This window comes from Neoarius graeffei, chromosome 28, assembly GCF_027579695.1.
Source record: "Neoarius graeffei isolate fNeoGra1 chromosome 28, fNeoGra1.pri, whole genome shotgun sequence".
Lineage (NCBI taxonomy): Eukaryota > Metazoa > Chordata > Actinopteri > Siluriformes > Ariidae > Neoarius > Neoarius graeffei.
The window spans coordinates 48,526,534-48,545,448 of record NC_083596.1 but is presented as its reverse complement, the minus strand read 5'-3'; the positions used below and the strand labels follow the sequence as shown (position 1 = coordinate 48,545,448).

Genomic DNA, 18,915 nt, shown 5'->3' with positions numbered 1-18,915 from the left:
CAACCTGAACATTTCAGATGCCGAGCATGTCCAGGCTGCTGTTCTACTCAGCAAGAAGTTTCTTTTAAATTCCAATCTAAAACCTTCAGGGAAAAGAAAGCTGAACTCTGAACACCATACAAAGACCAGTTCAAACCTCAAACGAACCCTGGAGGTGGTTTTCAGGATCCGAGGAGCACAAACCGGCTCCTGAGCTCATACACACTGAAGCTAAAACCGTCAGCGTCGATTTCGTTTTCACTTCATTTCACTTTCAAAATAATAAAAGCCTGTAAAGAAAGCACGAACAACTTTATTCTGTGCTGAAGCACTTTTTTATTCAGCTAAGTGACTACAAAAGTTCCTTTAGCTAATCTGTACATGCTAATCCTAATAAAACAATGATTTTTTTTTTTAAAAACTGCTCATCTGAGATCATTTTCGAGTTGAGTTTTGGTTACCTTAGCGCTCTGATTCGACCTACTTGAACAGAAATGCATACATGTCAACCTATACGGAATGTCTGTATTTTATACGGATTTGATTCAATAAACGTAGTATACGGGCGTACAAATAAAGTTATATGGATTCTTTAAAAAACTTCAATATTTATTTAGAGCTATAATCAATTCCCACGATGATAAAAGAGCGCATAACGTTTACAAACGTACTGTACACCACAGAAAGCACAAACAGCCAGTAAAGAGTCTTATGAAATCACACGTTATCTTGTGGTAGCGAGACTTCGTTCCACTTTTGACCATGCGCACACCGCATTGCGAGAATCCCGCCAACCGGGAAGTAACATTTTGTTTGAAAAGCGTATTTCCACCTGAGCGACTTTCACTAGCGACTGAAAAGATTCTGAATGGGCACTCCGGCAAGATCAACACAGACACTTGCTGTGACATGCAGCCTCGTGAGGTATTGGTGCAGAGTGCTAAAAAAGCTGTCATGGAGTACAATTCAGAACATTAGAGTGACACTTTGTGTTTTTGTCGAACATTGGAGCTTTGTATTCATTCTGAAGGTTTATTGTTATTAATATTGAATAAAAAGTAACTTGGATATATCATTGTTAATTATCATTCAAATTTTAGGTAAATTATTTTAATTTGCATCTTATACGGATTTTATAAGGGAAATACGGATTTTGGAGGTTGGTTATACAGGTTTGATTGACCAAAGGTTGACATGTATGGAAATGAGGAAATTAGCTTTTCACACTAGCTGTGCGATTCCGGCTCCAAAATGGATGCTAATTGGGTTTGTGATTGGTTTAAAGCTTTCCTCTACCACCTCACTGCATTACTCATGCTTTAACCACAGTAACTGGAGCTGTACAAATAGCTACTGGGAAGAAATTAAACCATATCTGAAGAAAACTGAGTGCTTTACCAAACTACAGCGTCTATGATTCTTGTTAAAAACAATTCGTGCATCTTGTACGAGTGTAGAGACGGGTGTGGAGACTGGGATTGTGCAGGAGCCAATAAAATGTTGAGGGGTGTTTACTTTCCAGGCAAGAGGTGAGATATGAAGCTCATGGGGCAAAAAACAGACCATGAGAATATACAGAGTCCTCATTCAATCTGAATCAAAAAATGAATCATTCAAATTGATTCATTATCAGTTTGGTGATGTTAGAGATGTAGAATCACAAGCTTTTTGGGATCAGTGGGAAATGTTCCATGTTCTAGCTACAGCATCCTGTGTACATGTGTGCCATTTCCTTCAAAAGCAATAGTCTCAAGTCACACCTTTTTCCAGGGAAGTTGAACAACCTGAAATGGTCAGATGAGGACATATCAAGTTAATATCACAACTTTCTCGGTTATCAGATGTGGCTCGGAGGAAAATCAAAGGGCATCGATGAATTGCAAACAAGTCCCGGGTTCAGTTGAGACACGTTTCTGTGAGAAGTGTTTATCTGGGGAAAAAGTCAGTTGTTATCAGTAAATCTAACTGAAATAACCTGGAATTACATGCTGGAAAGAAAGTGTGGAGAAGAAAAACCCACACAAAACAAAGGAACGCTTTAACAGCTGGCAAGAAAAAAAGACAACAATAAAAGAGCTTGCTTGGAAAAGATAACAATTCGGCCTTGGAGTTTGTCCTCGATAGCCGACTTTATAACTCAATAATGGAATGGAATTGTTGGCAGAACATCTGCGTTATTAACCGCTTCAACACTACAGATAGAACACAAATGTAGAATTTGCTCAAATTAAATAGAATTCTCAAAATATTACAAAACGTTATTAAAGGAGGAACAAATCAAATGTTTAACAGTATTGTTTACATCAGGATAGATATCAAGTCAACTAGCTGTAGTGGTTAGCGCTGTCGCCTCCCAGCAAGAAGGTTCTGGGTTCGAACCCAGCAGCTGGCAAGGGCCTTTCTGTGCAGAGTTTGCATGTTCTCCCCGTGGGTTTCCTCTGGGTGCTCCGGTTTCCCCCAAAGACATGCGGTTAGGTTAATATGGGATGGCCTTGGGCTGAGGTGCCCTTGAGCGAGGCACCGAACTCCCAACTGCTCCCTGGGTGCTGTTAGCATGGCTGCCCACTGCTCTGGGTATGTGTGCGTGCAGTGTGTGCTTCAGATGAATTAAATCAGAGAGGAAATTTCACAAGTGTGTGATGAAGAAAGTTGTGCTTTCTTTCTTTGACTTTGTAATGGTTAAATATCCACTGGGATGGACAACGCTCTTAAACATTGTATTATATGGAACAAATATACATTTCTAAGATATACGGTATGCCGTGGAAATTGAATTTCCTTCTTTGTTGGTAAACAACAATGTCAACATTTATTTGAGGGGGAAAAGAATTTTATTGGTCCAGATGTAGTGTTCGACTTCAGAAAAAAAAAAGCTTTACTTGTGCTCGCCATTTTTTTTCTGCACAGAGTTCCGATTAAACACCATTAAGTTGCAGCAATGAAACCTTTCCAAAAGCGTCTACGTTATTAAATCAATCAATATTGGTGGAATTCAAGATTTTTAATGAAACAAATGATCTAAACATCTCAGTGCACTTTTGCACTCTGCTTTCCTGCAGTGATGAACTCAACAATCAATCATTCTATGTCTTGGCCTTTGGCGTTTTGTGTTCTATTGGATTGTACTATTATGTATTATACTGCTTTTGATTAGTGACCCCTAGTGGTGAAAGAGTATAAATTCTTTGCTACACCTCAGGTTTTTTGTACAAGTTAAAGAATAACTATATAATTTACACCTTTCCAGTAAACGTGTGTTGCATTTAAATGGGACTTGCACAGTTTATTATTATTATTATTTCTTCCATAGCCCTGCCTTATGCTCTGTAGCTTTCTATCTGGGCTGTATACTTATTTCAAAGTATATTGCACGAGTGCAGTTACAGCTCAAAAATGAGCTGAAATCTCAGTTTAATTAAAAATAAGTCTCAAAGCGAATTAATCAGTTATTAAAAAGTTTCACTCAGTATTTCGCAATTTCAAACGTAAAAAGAAACTCAAATGAAGCTTAACCACCCCCCCTAAAAATAATGCCGTTTTCTTACTATATGAGCGCCACCATGTTGGAAAAGGCTGGGGAGTTCTTGGAAATTTTCAGAGGAGGAATTCCAAGTTGAAGCAGCTGTTCAAATTGCAGTTTTGTGGGTTAGGAAGTCGTTTTCCCAGTCCCCACTTGGTGGCGAATGCAGGAAGCACTTCCACTTGTCCTTCAACAGCTGTGAAGTGTTTTGGTTACCATCTGTCCAACATCCCTTTCCTCCTGCCCGCACTCCTGGGGTACAGCTTGACTGCCACCACCAACACACACCTCTCGAGCTGTTCCAGTTTTTTTTTTCATAAAACCACAATCAAGAGTCTGTGTCACAACACAAACCTGAATGCAGATGACAAGCAGAAGGCGGCCATGAAGACACAATGGAATCCTGTTACATACCTGGAGATGCTCAAATTCCTGGACCCAGTCATTTACTGGCCTAATTGAGCCATAGAGAAAGGACAGACTCCGTAAATTTAAATTCCTGACCTCTGCCATGGAAGGCTCCAGATTTGAGGCAATATTTTGGAACCTGCACATGAGCAATGTCAAAGAGGATGAGGAGAATGACCGGTTAAAAGGAACCGTTGGCTACAATTGACTTTTTGTGTGAGGCCCCCAATGGAGCAACTCTTATTGGCATGCAGGGCATATTACCAGCCTCTCCAGAACCTGGCTGTTGGGGAAACCATGGCCTAATGGTTAGAGAAGCAGCTTTGGACCAAAAGGTCACTGATTCAATTCCCTGAATCCTAAAACGTTCTTCTAACATATTAGTGTTGACTATTTACAGACCACCAAGACTTTCTGCACCATTGTTCCTAGAGGAGTTTGGGGAACTGTTGTCAAATATTTGTTTAGAGTTTGACAATCTTATTATTTCTGGGGATTTTAACGTCCATGTTGATAATCCAGATAACACGTATGCAAATGAATTTCTTACACTGATTGATGCCTTCAACCTAACACAACATGTACAAGGGCCAACACACTCCCATGGCCACACCCTCGACCTTGTCATCACTAAGGGTCTTAATGTATCTACTAGTGTCATGGACCTGGGTATATCTGATCATTTCTGTGTTTTCTTTGATGTTTCCATTTCCCCTCACTTTCAAAACAAGTCTGTGACTGTAAAAAAGAGGGTAATTACCAATGGCACAGCAGCTCTTTTTGAGCAGGCACTCTCAGAACTCCCATGTCAGTCTTCAGATTGTGCAGATGATCTAATGGAAATTTTTAATTCAAGAATGAATCATATTATGGATGCTATTGCTCCTTTAAAAACCAAAAGAGTCATAGACAAAGGAAAAGCACCCTGGAACCTAAATCCAACAGTTAAAATGTTAAAGAGGGAATGTAGAAAGTCTGAAAGAAAATGGAGTAAATCTAAACTCCAGATTCATCATTAAATCTACAAAGGGATGTTATGTAAACACAACTTAGAAATTTCTAAAGCAAGACAGTCTTTTTTTGCTGATATTATTAATAGGAATATCAACAATACCCATGTGCTATTTTCTACAGTTGAAAAGCTAACAAACCCGTCAAAACAAATGCCTTCTGAATTTCTCTCAGTTAATACATGCAACGACTTTGCATCTTTTTTCAAAGGAAAGATTGATAAAATACGTATGAATATAGCCACACAGGTGCAAACACTTCAAAATCTGGAACCATTGGATAAAGAGAGAGGGGGTCATAATACAATGTCAACATTTAGTTTAATTGATGTTGAGACTCTGAGAAAAGCAGTACAAAGTCTCAGCTCCTCCACATCTGAACTGGACATTTTACCTACAGTCTTTTTCAAATCTGTTCTTCACCTAATATCAGACGAGGTACTTCAGATTATCAACACCTCCTTACGAACTGGCATGTTTCCCTCATCTCTGAAAAAAGCGGTTGTAAAACCCCTACTGAAAAAGAATAACCTGGATGTCTCAGTACTCAACAACTACAGGCCCATATCCAATTTGCCATTCGTTGGTAAAATAATTGAAAAAATTGTTTTTAATCAATTAACTGCCTTCCTGACATTAAACGGATGTTTTGATAAGTTTCAGTCAGGTTTTCGTGCCAATCATAGCACTGAAACAGCTCTTACTAAAGTCATGAATGGCCTACATCTTAATTCTGATGCTGGTAAAACATCAGTCTTGGTGCTTTTAGACTTAAGTGCTGCATTTGACACGGTAGATCATTCCATACTGTTACATCGACTGGAGCATTGGGTTGGATTTACTGGTATAGTAATCAACTGGTTAAAATCCTACCTACAACAAAGATTTTTTTATGTGGCCATTGGAGGCCATAGTTCATCACCCGTGTCCTTGAACTGTGGGGTTCCCCAGGGCTCAATCCTGGGACCATTACTATTCAACCTTTATATGCTCCCACTTGGACAAATTATTAAGAATAACTCAATAAACTTCCATAGCTATGCAGATGACACTCAGCTTTACTTAGCTATGTCACCTAATGACTATGCCCCTCGAGTCTCTTCATAGATGCATTGACCAAATTAACAAATGGATGTCTCACAATTTTCTTCAGCTGAACGCAGATAAAACTGAAGCAATTATGTTTGGCAAAAAGTAGGAAAGGCTTAGGATTGCCACTGTTCTTGAAACTAAGGGGCTTAAAGCAAAGGATACTGTCAAAAACCTTGGTGTCCTTATTGACAGCGAACTTAACTTCAACAGTCATATGAAAGTGGTAAAAAAGTCTGCATTCTATCACCTAAAAACATTTCTAAACTCAGGGGTCTCATGTCAAAACATGATCTAGAAAAACTTATTCATGCTTTCATCTCCAGTAGGGTTGATTACTGCAATAGCCTTTTCACAGGTCTTCCAAAAAAGACCATCAAAGAGCTTCAACTAATCCAAAATGCAGCAGCAAGGGTTCTTACAAGAACAAAAAGGGTGGTCCATATCACTCCAATCCTAAGGTCTCTGCACTGGCTCCCAGTGAGCTATAGAATTGACTTTAAAGCATTACTTCTTCTATTTAAAACATTAAATGGGATGGGACCCAGCTACCTACTGGATATGTTTCAATTATATGCACCAACTACGGTAGGTCTCTAAGATCACAGGAGAAAAACTTGCTAGTAATACCAGCTGTCAAAACGAAGTGTGGTGAAGCAGCCTTTAGTTGCTATGCTATTAAGCTTTGGAACCAACTTCCAGATGATATCAAAAATGCTCCTACTGTTGTTAGTTTTAAATCCAGGCTCATGACAAAGCTGTTTTCAGATGCTTTCACTTGATTAATTTTTACCTAAAAAGTGTAATTAATTTCCTTTAATATAATTTCTTTTAATTTTGATTTTAATTATTTTACTTTATTTTAATTTCTTTTTAATCTTGGATTTTAATTATTTTACTTTTACTTTAATTCTTTGTTACTGTTCTTATGCTTTTATTTTTTTGTGAAGTACATTGAATTGCTTGTGTGTATGAAATGCGCTATACAAATAAACTTGCCTTGCCTTGCCTGGATCAGCAGGAATGGCTGAGGTACCCTTGAGCAAGGCACCGAACCTCCAACTGCTTCCCAGGCTGCTCTGGGTATGTCGTATGTCACTCTGGATAAGAGGTGTCTGCTAAATGCCTGTAATGTAATGTAATGTAATGTTGATGAAAGAAGGGGAGCCATGAAGTCTCAAACTGTAAAGCAAAATCCCACAAAGTGGAAGGTTAAGTTGTTAAATCTTTGCTGATTGAAAGAATGGCTACATATCGAATTTCAGCATCTATCAGGGAAAAGGTCAATCCTACTCTGGACCTGTTAAGATCCTCCAACTCAGCACAGCATACCACATCTACATGGACATTTTTACACAAGTCCCACTTTGTTTCAGGAGCTTCACAAGAATCACTATGGGACTTGTAGTAGGTCCTGTATGGAAAAATAGAATTGGATTCTCAAAGAGGGGCGGCACGGTGGTGTAGTGGTTAGCGCTGTCGCCTCACAGCAAGAAGGTCCGGGTTCGAGCCCCGTGGCCGGCGAGGGCCTTTCTGTGCAGAGTTTGCATGTTCTCCCCGTGTCCACATGGGTTTCCTCCGGGTGCTCCGGTTTCCCCCACAGTCCAAAGACATGCAGGTTAGGTTAACTGGTGACTCTAAATTGACCGTAGGTGTGAATGTGAATGGTTGTCTGTGTCTATGTGTCAGCCCTGTGATGACCTGGCGACTTGTCCAGGGTGTACCCCGCCTTTCGCCCGTAGTCAGCTGGGATAGGCTCCAGCTCGCCTGCGACCCTGTAGAACAGGATAAAGCGGCTAGAGATGATGAGATGAGATGAGATTCTCAAAGACAAAAACTAAATGCTCTTCCTAAAACAGCCACCAGGGTGATCGACAGATCAGAAAAGGCCCACTCCTGTATGTTAAAGGTCATAGGCAACGGTCGGAGGCGAAACGTAGAATATCAACTTTATTGTCTAGAAGAACGACCCAAAAAGCGAATTCAATCTTCCTGGTGTCTAATTTGCACCCTAAAATTGAATAAAATGGTTAAAATATACTGTTTTGCCCAATTTCCGTAGGTTTGTTTACATCTCACTTCTGCGCACTTTCACCGCCAGGGGACTGTCGTCGTGACGTCATTTAAGCCAAACAGACCGGGAGCAGCTCTGTGTTTACTTGCGAACCGAGCACACGTGTACAGACTTTGGTCGTGAGAGGTTGTGTAAAATGCCTGAAAGCGAAAGCGATTTTGAAGTAGGAACTCTGCAAATTGAATATCGAGAGGTGAAACCGTATATGTATGAACCTATGGCCGTTGCGAAGCAATCGGTGAATGTGGCTCACTGGTTTGACCGTGCGGCCTCGGAATCGGACAGCGACTCGGCCGACTCTGATCACGGTGACCCTGGACCTCAAGACTCGCGCCCAAACGATTTATCCTGGTAGTTATGATAAATTCCTACTTACGTCGTAATACTAAATAAGAGGCCTTTTGAAGAATAATTAAACCGCCCTCTCTAGTGGATATCGGGAACGATTACTGGACAGTGCGCCGGTAGGCCACATTAGCCTGCCATCCATGGCATTATACTATTTATAGCCGACTCTAAGCGAGGAAATATCCCTTTGTCTCATTTCCACAATGATTGTACAGGATCCCTCAGGATTCTTGACTTGTCAATTCCAAGCAAAAGTAAAAATGTTTACCTCCAATCTTCTCCTTTTTGCTTGAGCGTTGCTGGTCTGTTTCTTCTTTGACTGCTTGATTTTGTTTCACGCACACAATCCACTCTCTCCGCCTCTTCTGGAAAAAGCCAACCCACTCGCTCCACCTCTTCTTTTTCGGAAAAAGCCAATCCACCCTCTCTGCCTCTTCTCCTCTCTCGGAAAAAGGTAGAAACTTCTTCCTGAACTGGTCCCGTTGTTACAGTTCACTACACAACAATAAGGCATGGGGTTTTTCTTTGGAAATTCCTGAACGCACATCTGCACTCAAGCCGAACGGCAATGCAAGTAAACGAAAGTACACTCAGCTCAAGTGGTTTGTTTGGCTTAAATGTCACGTGCCAAGTGGTCATGAAAATAGCCGAACAGAAATTCACCGTAATCTGCACTAACTTATTCTAATTATTACTTATTAACAATACTTCTTGGGACCAGAAGAAAATTATAGATAGTTTAACATATAAAGTTTCAAATGTGCATAAAATTAAAACCGTTGCCTATGAGCTTTAAGTGGATTGACACATGGGACGTCACTGTCTGTTCAACAGTCCACAAGGTTTACAGCAAACCAACATGGCACTTGGTCTTCCCAAGCCGTCCCAGTTCCTGAAGCAGTGAAGACATACAATAAGTATATGGGGGAGTCGACTTATCCAACAGTCAAATCAAACACTTCACCGTATCCAAAAGCCAATGGAGTGGTACCGAAAACTGTTTCTTCATTTTGTCGACATCGCTGTGGTAAACAGTTCTATTATTCAGAAAGAGCTGATGGAGGGTAGAAAGCAGAAGGCTCTCACTCCAAAGACAGAGAGGTCCTGTGCCAGTAGCTTGTGGATTTTGAGAATGATAAGGCCCCAGGTCCTGAAGGTTTGGCCCCTGAGCCAATGGAGGCCAGCAAAGAGTTGCCGGAGATCGAGAAGAGACCATGTTACCCAGCGATATCTCTGCCAAGAGACACAGAGCCTCAACGTGGAGCAGACACTACGTACTCTACCTTCAAAAGAGGAAGTACTTCAAGACTATTTACAAGTGCGTGTATTGCAATGGGGCCCTGTGTTTTACAGCAGGTTGTATTTGTTTCACTCGGTGGCATGAACTCATGGACTTGGGCTCTTGACCCAGAGTATTATTTTCAAGTTTGTGCCATTTGGAAAAATGTTCAAAAAAGCTGTTTGCTATGTCTAGATGTTAGCAGCTATGAAAACCTGCTCCTTCTTAAAGTCTCAAGTGTCTACTTTCAAATGAGTTGTAGTATGACATCACAAATAAATTCAATGTGGAATATGGGCACCCCCAAAATAGGCGGAAATTAAAAATAAATAAATATTGGTCTCTGCTCGATACGGGCAGCCTACTGATGAGGAGGATGAGACAGCGCTGCTAGGTTACACCACACACTTGTTCAAAGGGAGCTCTGATGCCTGCTGCAAGGGTTAATTTTTTAAAAAAATCCAAACTTGGTCCTTTACTTGGACACTGGACCCTCCAAAGCCAAGATGTGGATAAGTAAACAACACTAAGTAGCATTGCATTTATGTGACGAAAGGCTGTTTTCAGCTGTGTGGTTGTCAAGATTCGCCATGTCAGATTATCTGATGAAGATCCTCTTCCGATAGACCTGTGATTAAAGAAATTGCTCCGATTATGTTAAGGCTATTATTCTATCCATTATCAAAGGTTTGGCATTTATTTGTGCTTTCGCGGCAACATAACTGAAGCAGCAAATAAACATGACGTATGCTTTCCGGTTCCTCCAGCGTTCAAGGCACATACAAACATACGACAAGCCAAAATCAAACCAGCGTCCTTTTTAAACGATGTTTTATTATTCCTAATATTATTAGATGTAGATACACAAGTCAACAAACAAGTCTTTGTCCATCTGTCCCATCCCTCCCCACCCCACCCCACCCCAGGATCGTGAATGAAAAATGCTGCACGGCACACTGTGGCCCCCTTGTGGCCAGGCTCGGTGTTGCACACGAGAGAGAACCTCAAACTCAACAGCAGGAACGCAGGAGCGGCAGTCCTAATAGTAATAACAGTAGCAAGAAGTCATCAGAAGTGTTTTTGTATTAATAATATTATTAATCAGAATAACAACTGTATTAACAACTCAATTCCATTTAAAGACACAGAAACAGTCGAATGACATGGGGGAACATTTATATATATATATATAAAAAAAAAACACAAACTCTTTCTGCTCAACCCTCAGGAGCTAAAATTAGCATTTGTTTTTATTAATTAATTTATTCATTTTTAAAACCTTTCCCTCATTTATTAAGCTCACTGAAATTAACCGAAGCCCATTTAAGGATGCGGTAAAATTATAACTATTATTGACTTTTTTTTTTTTTTTACACAACCCTGTGCACACAGTGAGAACACACACACACACACACACACACACACACACACGACATTTTATGTTAGTCATATTTCCAGTCAATTTAAAGGTCGACTTTGGCAATAAAATGTACCTTTCTAAATTTTGGTGCATGACGCTTACGCATCATATTCTGTTATGGGTGACGCCAACCTCAATCAACTTATCCATATTAACTTTGGGCGCCACACCTTGGTTGTAAAAGAAATCTGAGGTACAAATTCAGATGGAGATAAATGGTTCACAAAAAAAAAAATCTCCACAATTCAGAAAACAGCATATTTCCGTTCGTATCCGCATAGTGAATGGACAAAGCGGTGAGTTCCGGTTGGGGTTACATTGAAGAGTGCTACCAGGTTTCAGCTACGTATGCAAAGAGTGTCATCTGGAAGCTGATTGGCTGACGTGAGCAAACCTGAATCATCGAACGGGATGATGTCACAAGTCACGACAACTGCCACTGACCAATCGGAGCGGTAAACCGGCTGAGGTGAGAATCAGATCAGTGTGTGCTTTAGGCATGTGCTGATATTGAACTATAGGATCACTGGATCTGCTTCACTTTTTAATCCGGGTTCCAGTTCCAGGTTTTTCTGTAGAAACTGTGCACCAAAAAAAAAACAAAAACAAAACCCTCAACTGCAAATGCAACATTTTCAAGCATCCACAATAACAGTACTGCATGTGCGCTGAATATTATGATATATTGCATAACTTACTATCAGCACATGCCTCTTATTTTTGCATATATACTTGTGACTTGAGTGTGCGGCTGAGTTTTATTCCTCGCCGTAGCCGGTGAGATGATTTCACGTAAAAATGACTGAAATTAAGAAGAAGAAAAAAGCTCAGTCGTTTACTTTGTGTATCTTCCTGCATGTGCACCGCTCCAAAGTGCCACTATGAGTTATGGGTTCTCGTTTTGATACTCCGCTCCCCTCAGACGAAGGGGCTTCATCGTACATCGACAAAATTCCCCGCCCCACCCCCATGGCTACTTCTTAAATCAAACATCACAAACATATCAAGGCAAGCTCGCTAGCGGCGATTAGGACCAGGCCGACGAACACACCGCCTCTGCCTACAAAAATACTGTGTTCATGCTACACCGGATAAATGCAAAACGAACACACACCATGCTCTCCTGTGTACAAATGCAAAAATAGCATCGAAAATATTGGTCAATTAAGCCACGCCCCCTTTTCTGTTCCCACGTTTAAAGCATCGTTTTGTGATTTATCAGTAATACAGCATAGCGTATTGATCGACGAACAGAGGGGTGAGAAAGGTAGATTTGGTCCACATTTATGGGAGGAAAAAAAAAAAAAAAAAAAAGAGGACAGTAGTTTCGTTTCTCGTCCAGTGTTTCGTTTCACAAACGTTCTACAGCGAAGTGATTTTTCCAGAATGTCTCAAAATCACACAAAAGATAAGAGAAGGAGAAGGGAAGGGAAGGAAAACAATCCCATCCTATGATCCTTTTATGTTTTAGTGTGAATTAGAGGAATAAAGACGAAGTTTATTGTGCAGCAAAACACCTCAAAAAAAACCCTCAATGTAAAAACTTTTGGGGATAGAAAATAAATCCCAACTTAAACAGAAGCTTCCAGACTTTTTAGTATTTTTTGTTTTTAATAGTTATCCCCTGCACACCAGAAAAATAAAACACTAATCTAAACCTGAACTATTTTTAATGAAAAAAAATTAAATAAAAAAACTGAAACCGTATGTGCTGTCAATTGTAGAAATCTAAAACCCAGGTTCTATTCTCAAGCTCTTCATCCTCAGGTTCTAGACATGTGTGTGGAAGCGGAAATGGTGTTCCCTCTCTAAAACCAGAGTCGCTGCTTGCTGCACTTGGATTTTCTCTTTAAATATTATTGTCACAAATCATCGTTAAATAATAACAATCTGATATATTAACTAGGAACATGAACATTCGTACTCGGAAAAACAAGGGGAAAAAAAAACAAAAAACTAATTCCGATCCTTCACAAGGTCAAATAAGATGAATGTAAAGGATGAAAGAAGAAAACTTTGGAAGTGCCGCTTTAAGGGAAAGGCTGCTAAGCCCCGACTCCTAACTCCAGGACAGTGTTAAAATAAAGTCATCCAATCAACAGAGGTGTCACTGATGAGCCCTGGTCCTTCAGGAGGCGGGGCTACGTTACAGAAGGATGACAGTGGGTGGGACAGTGATGGAGAAAGTAAAAGGTGTATAGCTATGTGACAATAGAGGGCGCAGTCTTCCTCTCGTCTCAGACAGTTCACGCTTTTCCCCTCCTTTCTTTTCCTCTTTACTTCTTCTTCCCGAAGAAGCTGAAGCGTTTCTCTCGGTCTCTCTCTTTGCCCTCTTTACTGCGCATGGTCACGCCTCCGCCCTCAGTCTCGGTGGGGGACATCGGTGGCATCGTCATGGCTCGCGTCAGAGGTGGAGCCGGAGAAAGATCATCAGCGGTATTCGCCGGCATGGAGGAGTGGATCGCTCGAATCCAGGAACTCATCTCAGCCTGGGGGTGGTGGAGAGAGAGAGGCAGGAAGACCGAGAGAGAGAAAGAGAGAGAGGGGCAGGAAGAGACACACACACACACACAGAGAGAGAGAGAAAAACAGTGGGGGAGAGACAGACATAGAAAATAAAAGAAAAAAATTTGTATTAAAATGGAGACATCCCAGTAAAATGCTTCAATTAAAAGCACCACTGACAAACAAACAAACAAACAAAAACAAACAAACAAACAAACAAATGCAGAACACATTCATTTTTCTCCACAGATGTTTAGGACCATTTCTGCATTTTCAGTTTTGTCGTCCGTGTCCTTGTCATCAGCACCGGAATACGCTGATCATCTCGTCAGCGTTATCGCATCATAAAATACACCAGCATATCACGTTCCAGTATGCAAACGCAGGCTTTTGGCTGCGCGCGAGTGTCGAAGCTTGATGTTTTGTATGGAGATTGTGGAGGGACACACTCACCTCGTCCTTGGCTTGGAACAGGAACTCCTTTCCATCTCCCAGCCTGAGGAGAACAAGAGGAGGACAAGTGTCACACATTGCACATCTGGTGTAACTCTGATATCAGACAGGAAGTACGGGATGATTTTGTTGTAATTTAACAAAAAGATAAACTACTTGTTGATACAGAGAAGCTCTCCGCTTTGAATATTTATGGGAGGAGTCTGTTATATAGACGATGTGTCTCACTTTAGTTTGAAGACGTGTTTTCTCTTCTTGTAGTCATGGGCGACTTCACAGGTGGCCTCGCTGAGGCTGATGGGAACTTCTCCGTGGTAGGGGATGCCGTTAGACGCGCTCTTATTGTCCTTATAGAAGGCCAGACTGCCCTTCCTCAGCACGCAGTACACGTTTTGCCACGATCTGCGTGCACACACACACACAGATGTATATATAAATCATGATGTGAGAGATGTGGTGCCCCTTAACATCGCCCCTTGGTGAGTTATGAATTAGTTCTTATTTGTATAATGTTGCTATAGTATCGTGTAACAGTGATATAATAACACGCTGATAATCTGGTGTGACGGCTCTTTTTTTTTCTCTCCTGCAGTGTTTTTGTACCTGTTGGCTGCTTTCTTGCCCTGGCTCTCCATTTCCTGTTTCCTGCACAGTATTCCCTCCATGGCCTCAGAGGGTGCCTCCATTCGGCTGGGCAGTGTGCCCGATGGCTCGTGGCGTGATGCCGTGTCCAACCCACTGTCCTGGCCAGGGCCGTTCACTGACTCCACCTCAGAGCCCTGCACACAACCGCGCACGAGTCAGAGTGAGGTCACAGCGAGACACTGCAACGCTAATCATCACCAAGGGAATGAGCTCAAGCGGAGAGGCAACGAACATCAGTATGTTGATGTCAACGTGAATCATTAATAGCACCAATTTCATTCATTCTTTCTCCGCATTCAGGTTAAAAAGAGGGTTTTTTCCCTCGTGTCTCCTTTTAGGCTCGAATTAGTTGAAATATTCAGGCTACATTTCTGAACTAGCATTAAACACCAACATATTGAGAGATGACATTTTCTTGGCGAGCAACAAAATCCTAGCAGGCAAAGAGGAAAAAACAAATTAACATATATAAATCAACGGAAGAAAGGACTTCCTTCTCTTCCACACGCATGACAAACAACCACCCTAAGCGCTTTCATTTTTTACTGACCAAAACATCAAGGCCACACCCACTTATTCTGACTGGCTCACAAGACAGAGGCTCATGAATTCACACAGCCCAAAAAAAAAAAAAAAAAAAAACCACCACAAGCATATGCTACAGCTCAATCATAAATGTTGGCACCTCCGCAGATGCATTTGCAAATTTTTCTTGTTTTTGTGCTCCAAGACTTAACGTTGTTCCACATTACAAACAACACAAAGATGAGAACACACAGCCATATGGCCTGGGTGCAATATGGAGAACACCGCAAAAAGCACACACGCACACAGCTGAACCATCCTCAAGGAGTTCCACAAATTCAGCACTTTCACCAAAAAGCCAACGTGAAAAGGAAATCGAGGAGGCAGGGGTGTGATGTTCAGTTCAGCCTTTATGGTACACAATGAAACGTCACATTTAAAAATGTTCCAGTGTGAAACTTTAAGGTCTTTAGTCTTGATACATGATATAGTTTTGCCCCGATGTTCTGAGAGCTAATCCACGTCGACATAAAGACCAGAACCAAACCACTTTTACCACAAAAAGAGGGAGGGGGGAAAAAAAAAAAAAAAAAAAAAAGTGTTTCTCAATCCAGGTGAGTGAACATTTGACTGCACCACGTGCTTTTTTTTTTTTAACTTCAAGAAATAAAAACAAAGGTTGGTCAGAGAATGACCGTTTATAGCTGCTATAGTCTAAGGGAGAACAGGAACCAAGTTGGTTCCTGGATGTTCCACAACATTAAATGTAAATATAAACAATAGCAGACAATGCATCATTTATTTAAAGCATTTAAAATTGTAATTCCTGGCAAATTACTGCAATATAAAAAGAAATAAACCACTTCAGCATGTACCGTTACAGGAAAATAACTGATCGTTTTCCTGTAAATCGCACACCACCAAGTGACTGGGAAACACTGACCATTTTTATTTCTTCACAGACCGACACCAAACAGAACAAACTGGACAAGACATGGAAAGCTCTGCAGACCACAGGGAGGCCCCCGGCGCCCTCTAGCAGGCCGAGTGAGGAACTGCGCCCACCGGTTTGCTAGTGATGGGATTAGCGATGGTGCTAGGCTAAAGCTGGACTTGAGCACGTGCTGGGGTTAGTACTCACACGCTGCTGTGCCTTGTAGGGTTTGGGCACAGAGACCGGCTTAGAGTCCGGTTTTGTAAGAGGTTTCGGTTCCGCGTTCGGGAGTTCAGATACCGAGACCGATAAGGACTGCAGGTAAGAGAAGTGTAACAGGAACAGTTAAGAGTGTGTGTGTGTGTGTGTGTGTGTGTGTGTGTGTGTGTGTGTGTGTGTGTGTGTGAGAGAGAGAGACAGAGATGTAATTTACTCTTAAGATGTCAAGTTTGGGTCACATTAAGACTTCACAAATACAACGTGAATTAAATTTCATAACTCTATTTACAGGGACTTGGACTCTGGAAGAACACGGACATTTACAGGACAACATTTATAAAAACAAACAAACACACAGTAGAATAACGTTTAACAAAGCGATGCTTAAATGTTGGTGTGTAAAGCCCAACCTGTGACGTGTCCTGGTCACTGTGGATTCCATTAACAGACACTGACTGGTTCAGTGTGGTCTGGTCCAAACTCGTCCTAGAGACAGAGAGAGGGGAATGGTCACAAATCTCTCTCTCTCTCTCACACACACACAATTCTGAGACGTGATGTATATTCACCTTGCTCCGGACTCATATTCAGCCTCGGACTGTACCACTTCCTCTGCGGGGGGAGGCGTCGGAGGTCTTCGCGCCCTCTCCTCTTCTTCCTTCCTTCTCAGAATCTCCTGTTCCTCGAGCTGTGCGGTAGAGCATGGATAGTGAATAAATGAGCACACTGATGAAAAGTGAGGGTGAGTGAGTGCGTGTTTACCGTGGTGAGCTTCTCAAGCTGAACGAAACGCTCCTCCCAGCCAGCAGCGAGCTTCTCGAAGGCTTCGTGTCGCTTGATGAGGCTCTCCACCTCGTCCACGTTGGACCCGAGCTCAGCCGCGCGCACCAGCGGCTCCTGACCCGCTAACCACGACTCCGCCACGGAGGCGTCCCGGCTGAACTGCAGCACCTCCAAGACTGACACACACACACACACACCATTAGAAAAATAACAGTAGCCAGTACTGATACAGAAGACACCTAGGCATCTGAGAAGGCGCTGACATTTTTCATGTTCCATGGACAACCAGTCAAACTAAAGAACTAACCAACTCACTCACCAATCTGCAGGTGGTCCATTTTGTCCTGCCACTTCTGGTTGATTTCGTCTCTCTTCTCCTGAAGCTGATCCAGTTTCTCCCGGATCTGGAACACGATCAGATAGTGAGTGTAAGAGCTTATAAAAAGCTGTTGAGAAGTGTGTGTGGTGGTGTGTGTACCTCATCTGAAGCGTAATGGTTGTTGTTGATGAGGGCGTGTCCCATATCAGTGCAGGCGGTGAAGCTGCCGGATCGGGCCTCGATCTCCGCTTTAATATCCTGGTGGTTCGCAATGACGAGCCCAGCTGATGACACGTCCCTAACACACACACACACACACACACACACACACACACACACACAATCACTACATAACAATCCATAATGTGTACGTGTGTGTATTGACATACGAATGTGCTTGTGAACAAAACTCCTTGTTTATTTTGTATTTTTGCCCCAAAACCAGTCATTAAAAAAACAAAAACAAAAGGCAAAACAACATGATGTGCCGGCTCAAGTGCCATTTTAACGAGGGTAGAAGCCATACTGCTGTGACGTCACCACCGTATTCATGTTTATTTCTAAATTTTCAAACTCTTGCTTTTATGTTACATCATAATACTTGAGAGCAAAAAAAAAAAAGGTGGGGGGGGAGAGGAATAACTAAATTAATAAATAAATTAGCAGTCTGCTTCAGTCAGTATTTTCTATCCCATCAGTAGTTTGAGCGCTGGCCTCAGGACTATTTGCAAAACTGTTGTTTTGGAAGAAAATTCCGACTAGGGATGGCGAAAACTAAAAAAAATCTTGACCAACCACCGAGCCTCATTAGCCGGTTAAAGTCGGTTAACCTATGAGTTTAAACAGGGATGCAAACGGCGCGCCTTTTAGTGGATGCCGCCTTTTTCACGGCTGAATCGTGCAAAGATCCGATTTTTTTTTTAGGAGGGGCGTTGGAGTGTCTGAATAACTTCATCAGAGTAAATTCTCAGAGATGCCTACCCCAAATTTTGAATTTCAGTATTCTTGAAAACATTTTTCAGTATTTTGGAATGACTTTCAGCAACATTAATTTATGCACATTTCCATTATAAAGAGGTGTATATACCAATATGTTTAACATTTAAATTATTAAAAAGAACTGTTTTGTGTGAATTGAATAAACAAAACGCAAGCAGCCATCTCAACTGAATTTCCACTCAACAAATTTCTAGAGCATACAATATATCACATTTTTATAAATACAATAGTGTTCCCTGTTTGCAGACATTACGGTTGACGAACAATCATTGGTATTGAATGTAACTCCTCAAAAAGTATTATATTATATTGCTTGGCAAAATGTTCTACCTGTTAACGGATTCTAATAAAATTAAAAAAAAATTTCTTATTTCATGCCAAAGAGAGTCCGACATTGTTATCTTAA

General features: G+C 41.4%; 1 protein-coding gene across 4 annotated transcripts in view; it reads right to left on the bottom strand.

Annotated features, from left to right (window-relative positions):
- Positions 1-10,772: 10,772 nt before the first annotated feature.
- Positions 10,773-18,915, bottom strand: part of sptbn2 (spectrin, beta, non-erythrocytic 2) — a 72,313-nt gene continuing 64,170 nt past the window's right edge. For 3 of the 4 annotated variants that reach the window (XM_060912411.1, XM_060912413.1, XM_060912414.1), the window contains 10 exons: positions 17,670-17,808; positions 17,511-17,595; positions 17,171-17,367; positions 16,978-17,096; positions 16,819-16,894; positions 16,397-16,504; positions 14,689-14,864; positions 14,314-14,487; positions 14,086-14,128; positions 10,773-13,616 (listed from right to left, as the gene is read on the bottom strand). In XM_060912411.1, coding sequence (XP_060768394.1) covers positions 13,404-13,616; positions 14,086-14,128; positions 14,314-14,487; positions 14,689-14,864; positions 16,397-16,504; positions 16,819-16,894; positions 16,978-17,096; positions 17,171-17,367; positions 17,511-17,595; positions 17,670-17,808 — 1,330 coding nt within the window. In that variant the 3' untranslated portion in view covers positions 10,773-13,403. The remainder of the gene's footprint in view (positions 13,617-14,085; positions 14,129-14,313; positions 14,488-14,688; positions 14,865-16,396; positions 16,505-16,818; positions 16,895-16,977; positions 17,097-17,170; positions 17,368-17,510; positions 17,596-17,669; positions 17,809-18,915) is intronic. The other variant, XM_060912412.1, reaches the window with a different exon arrangement.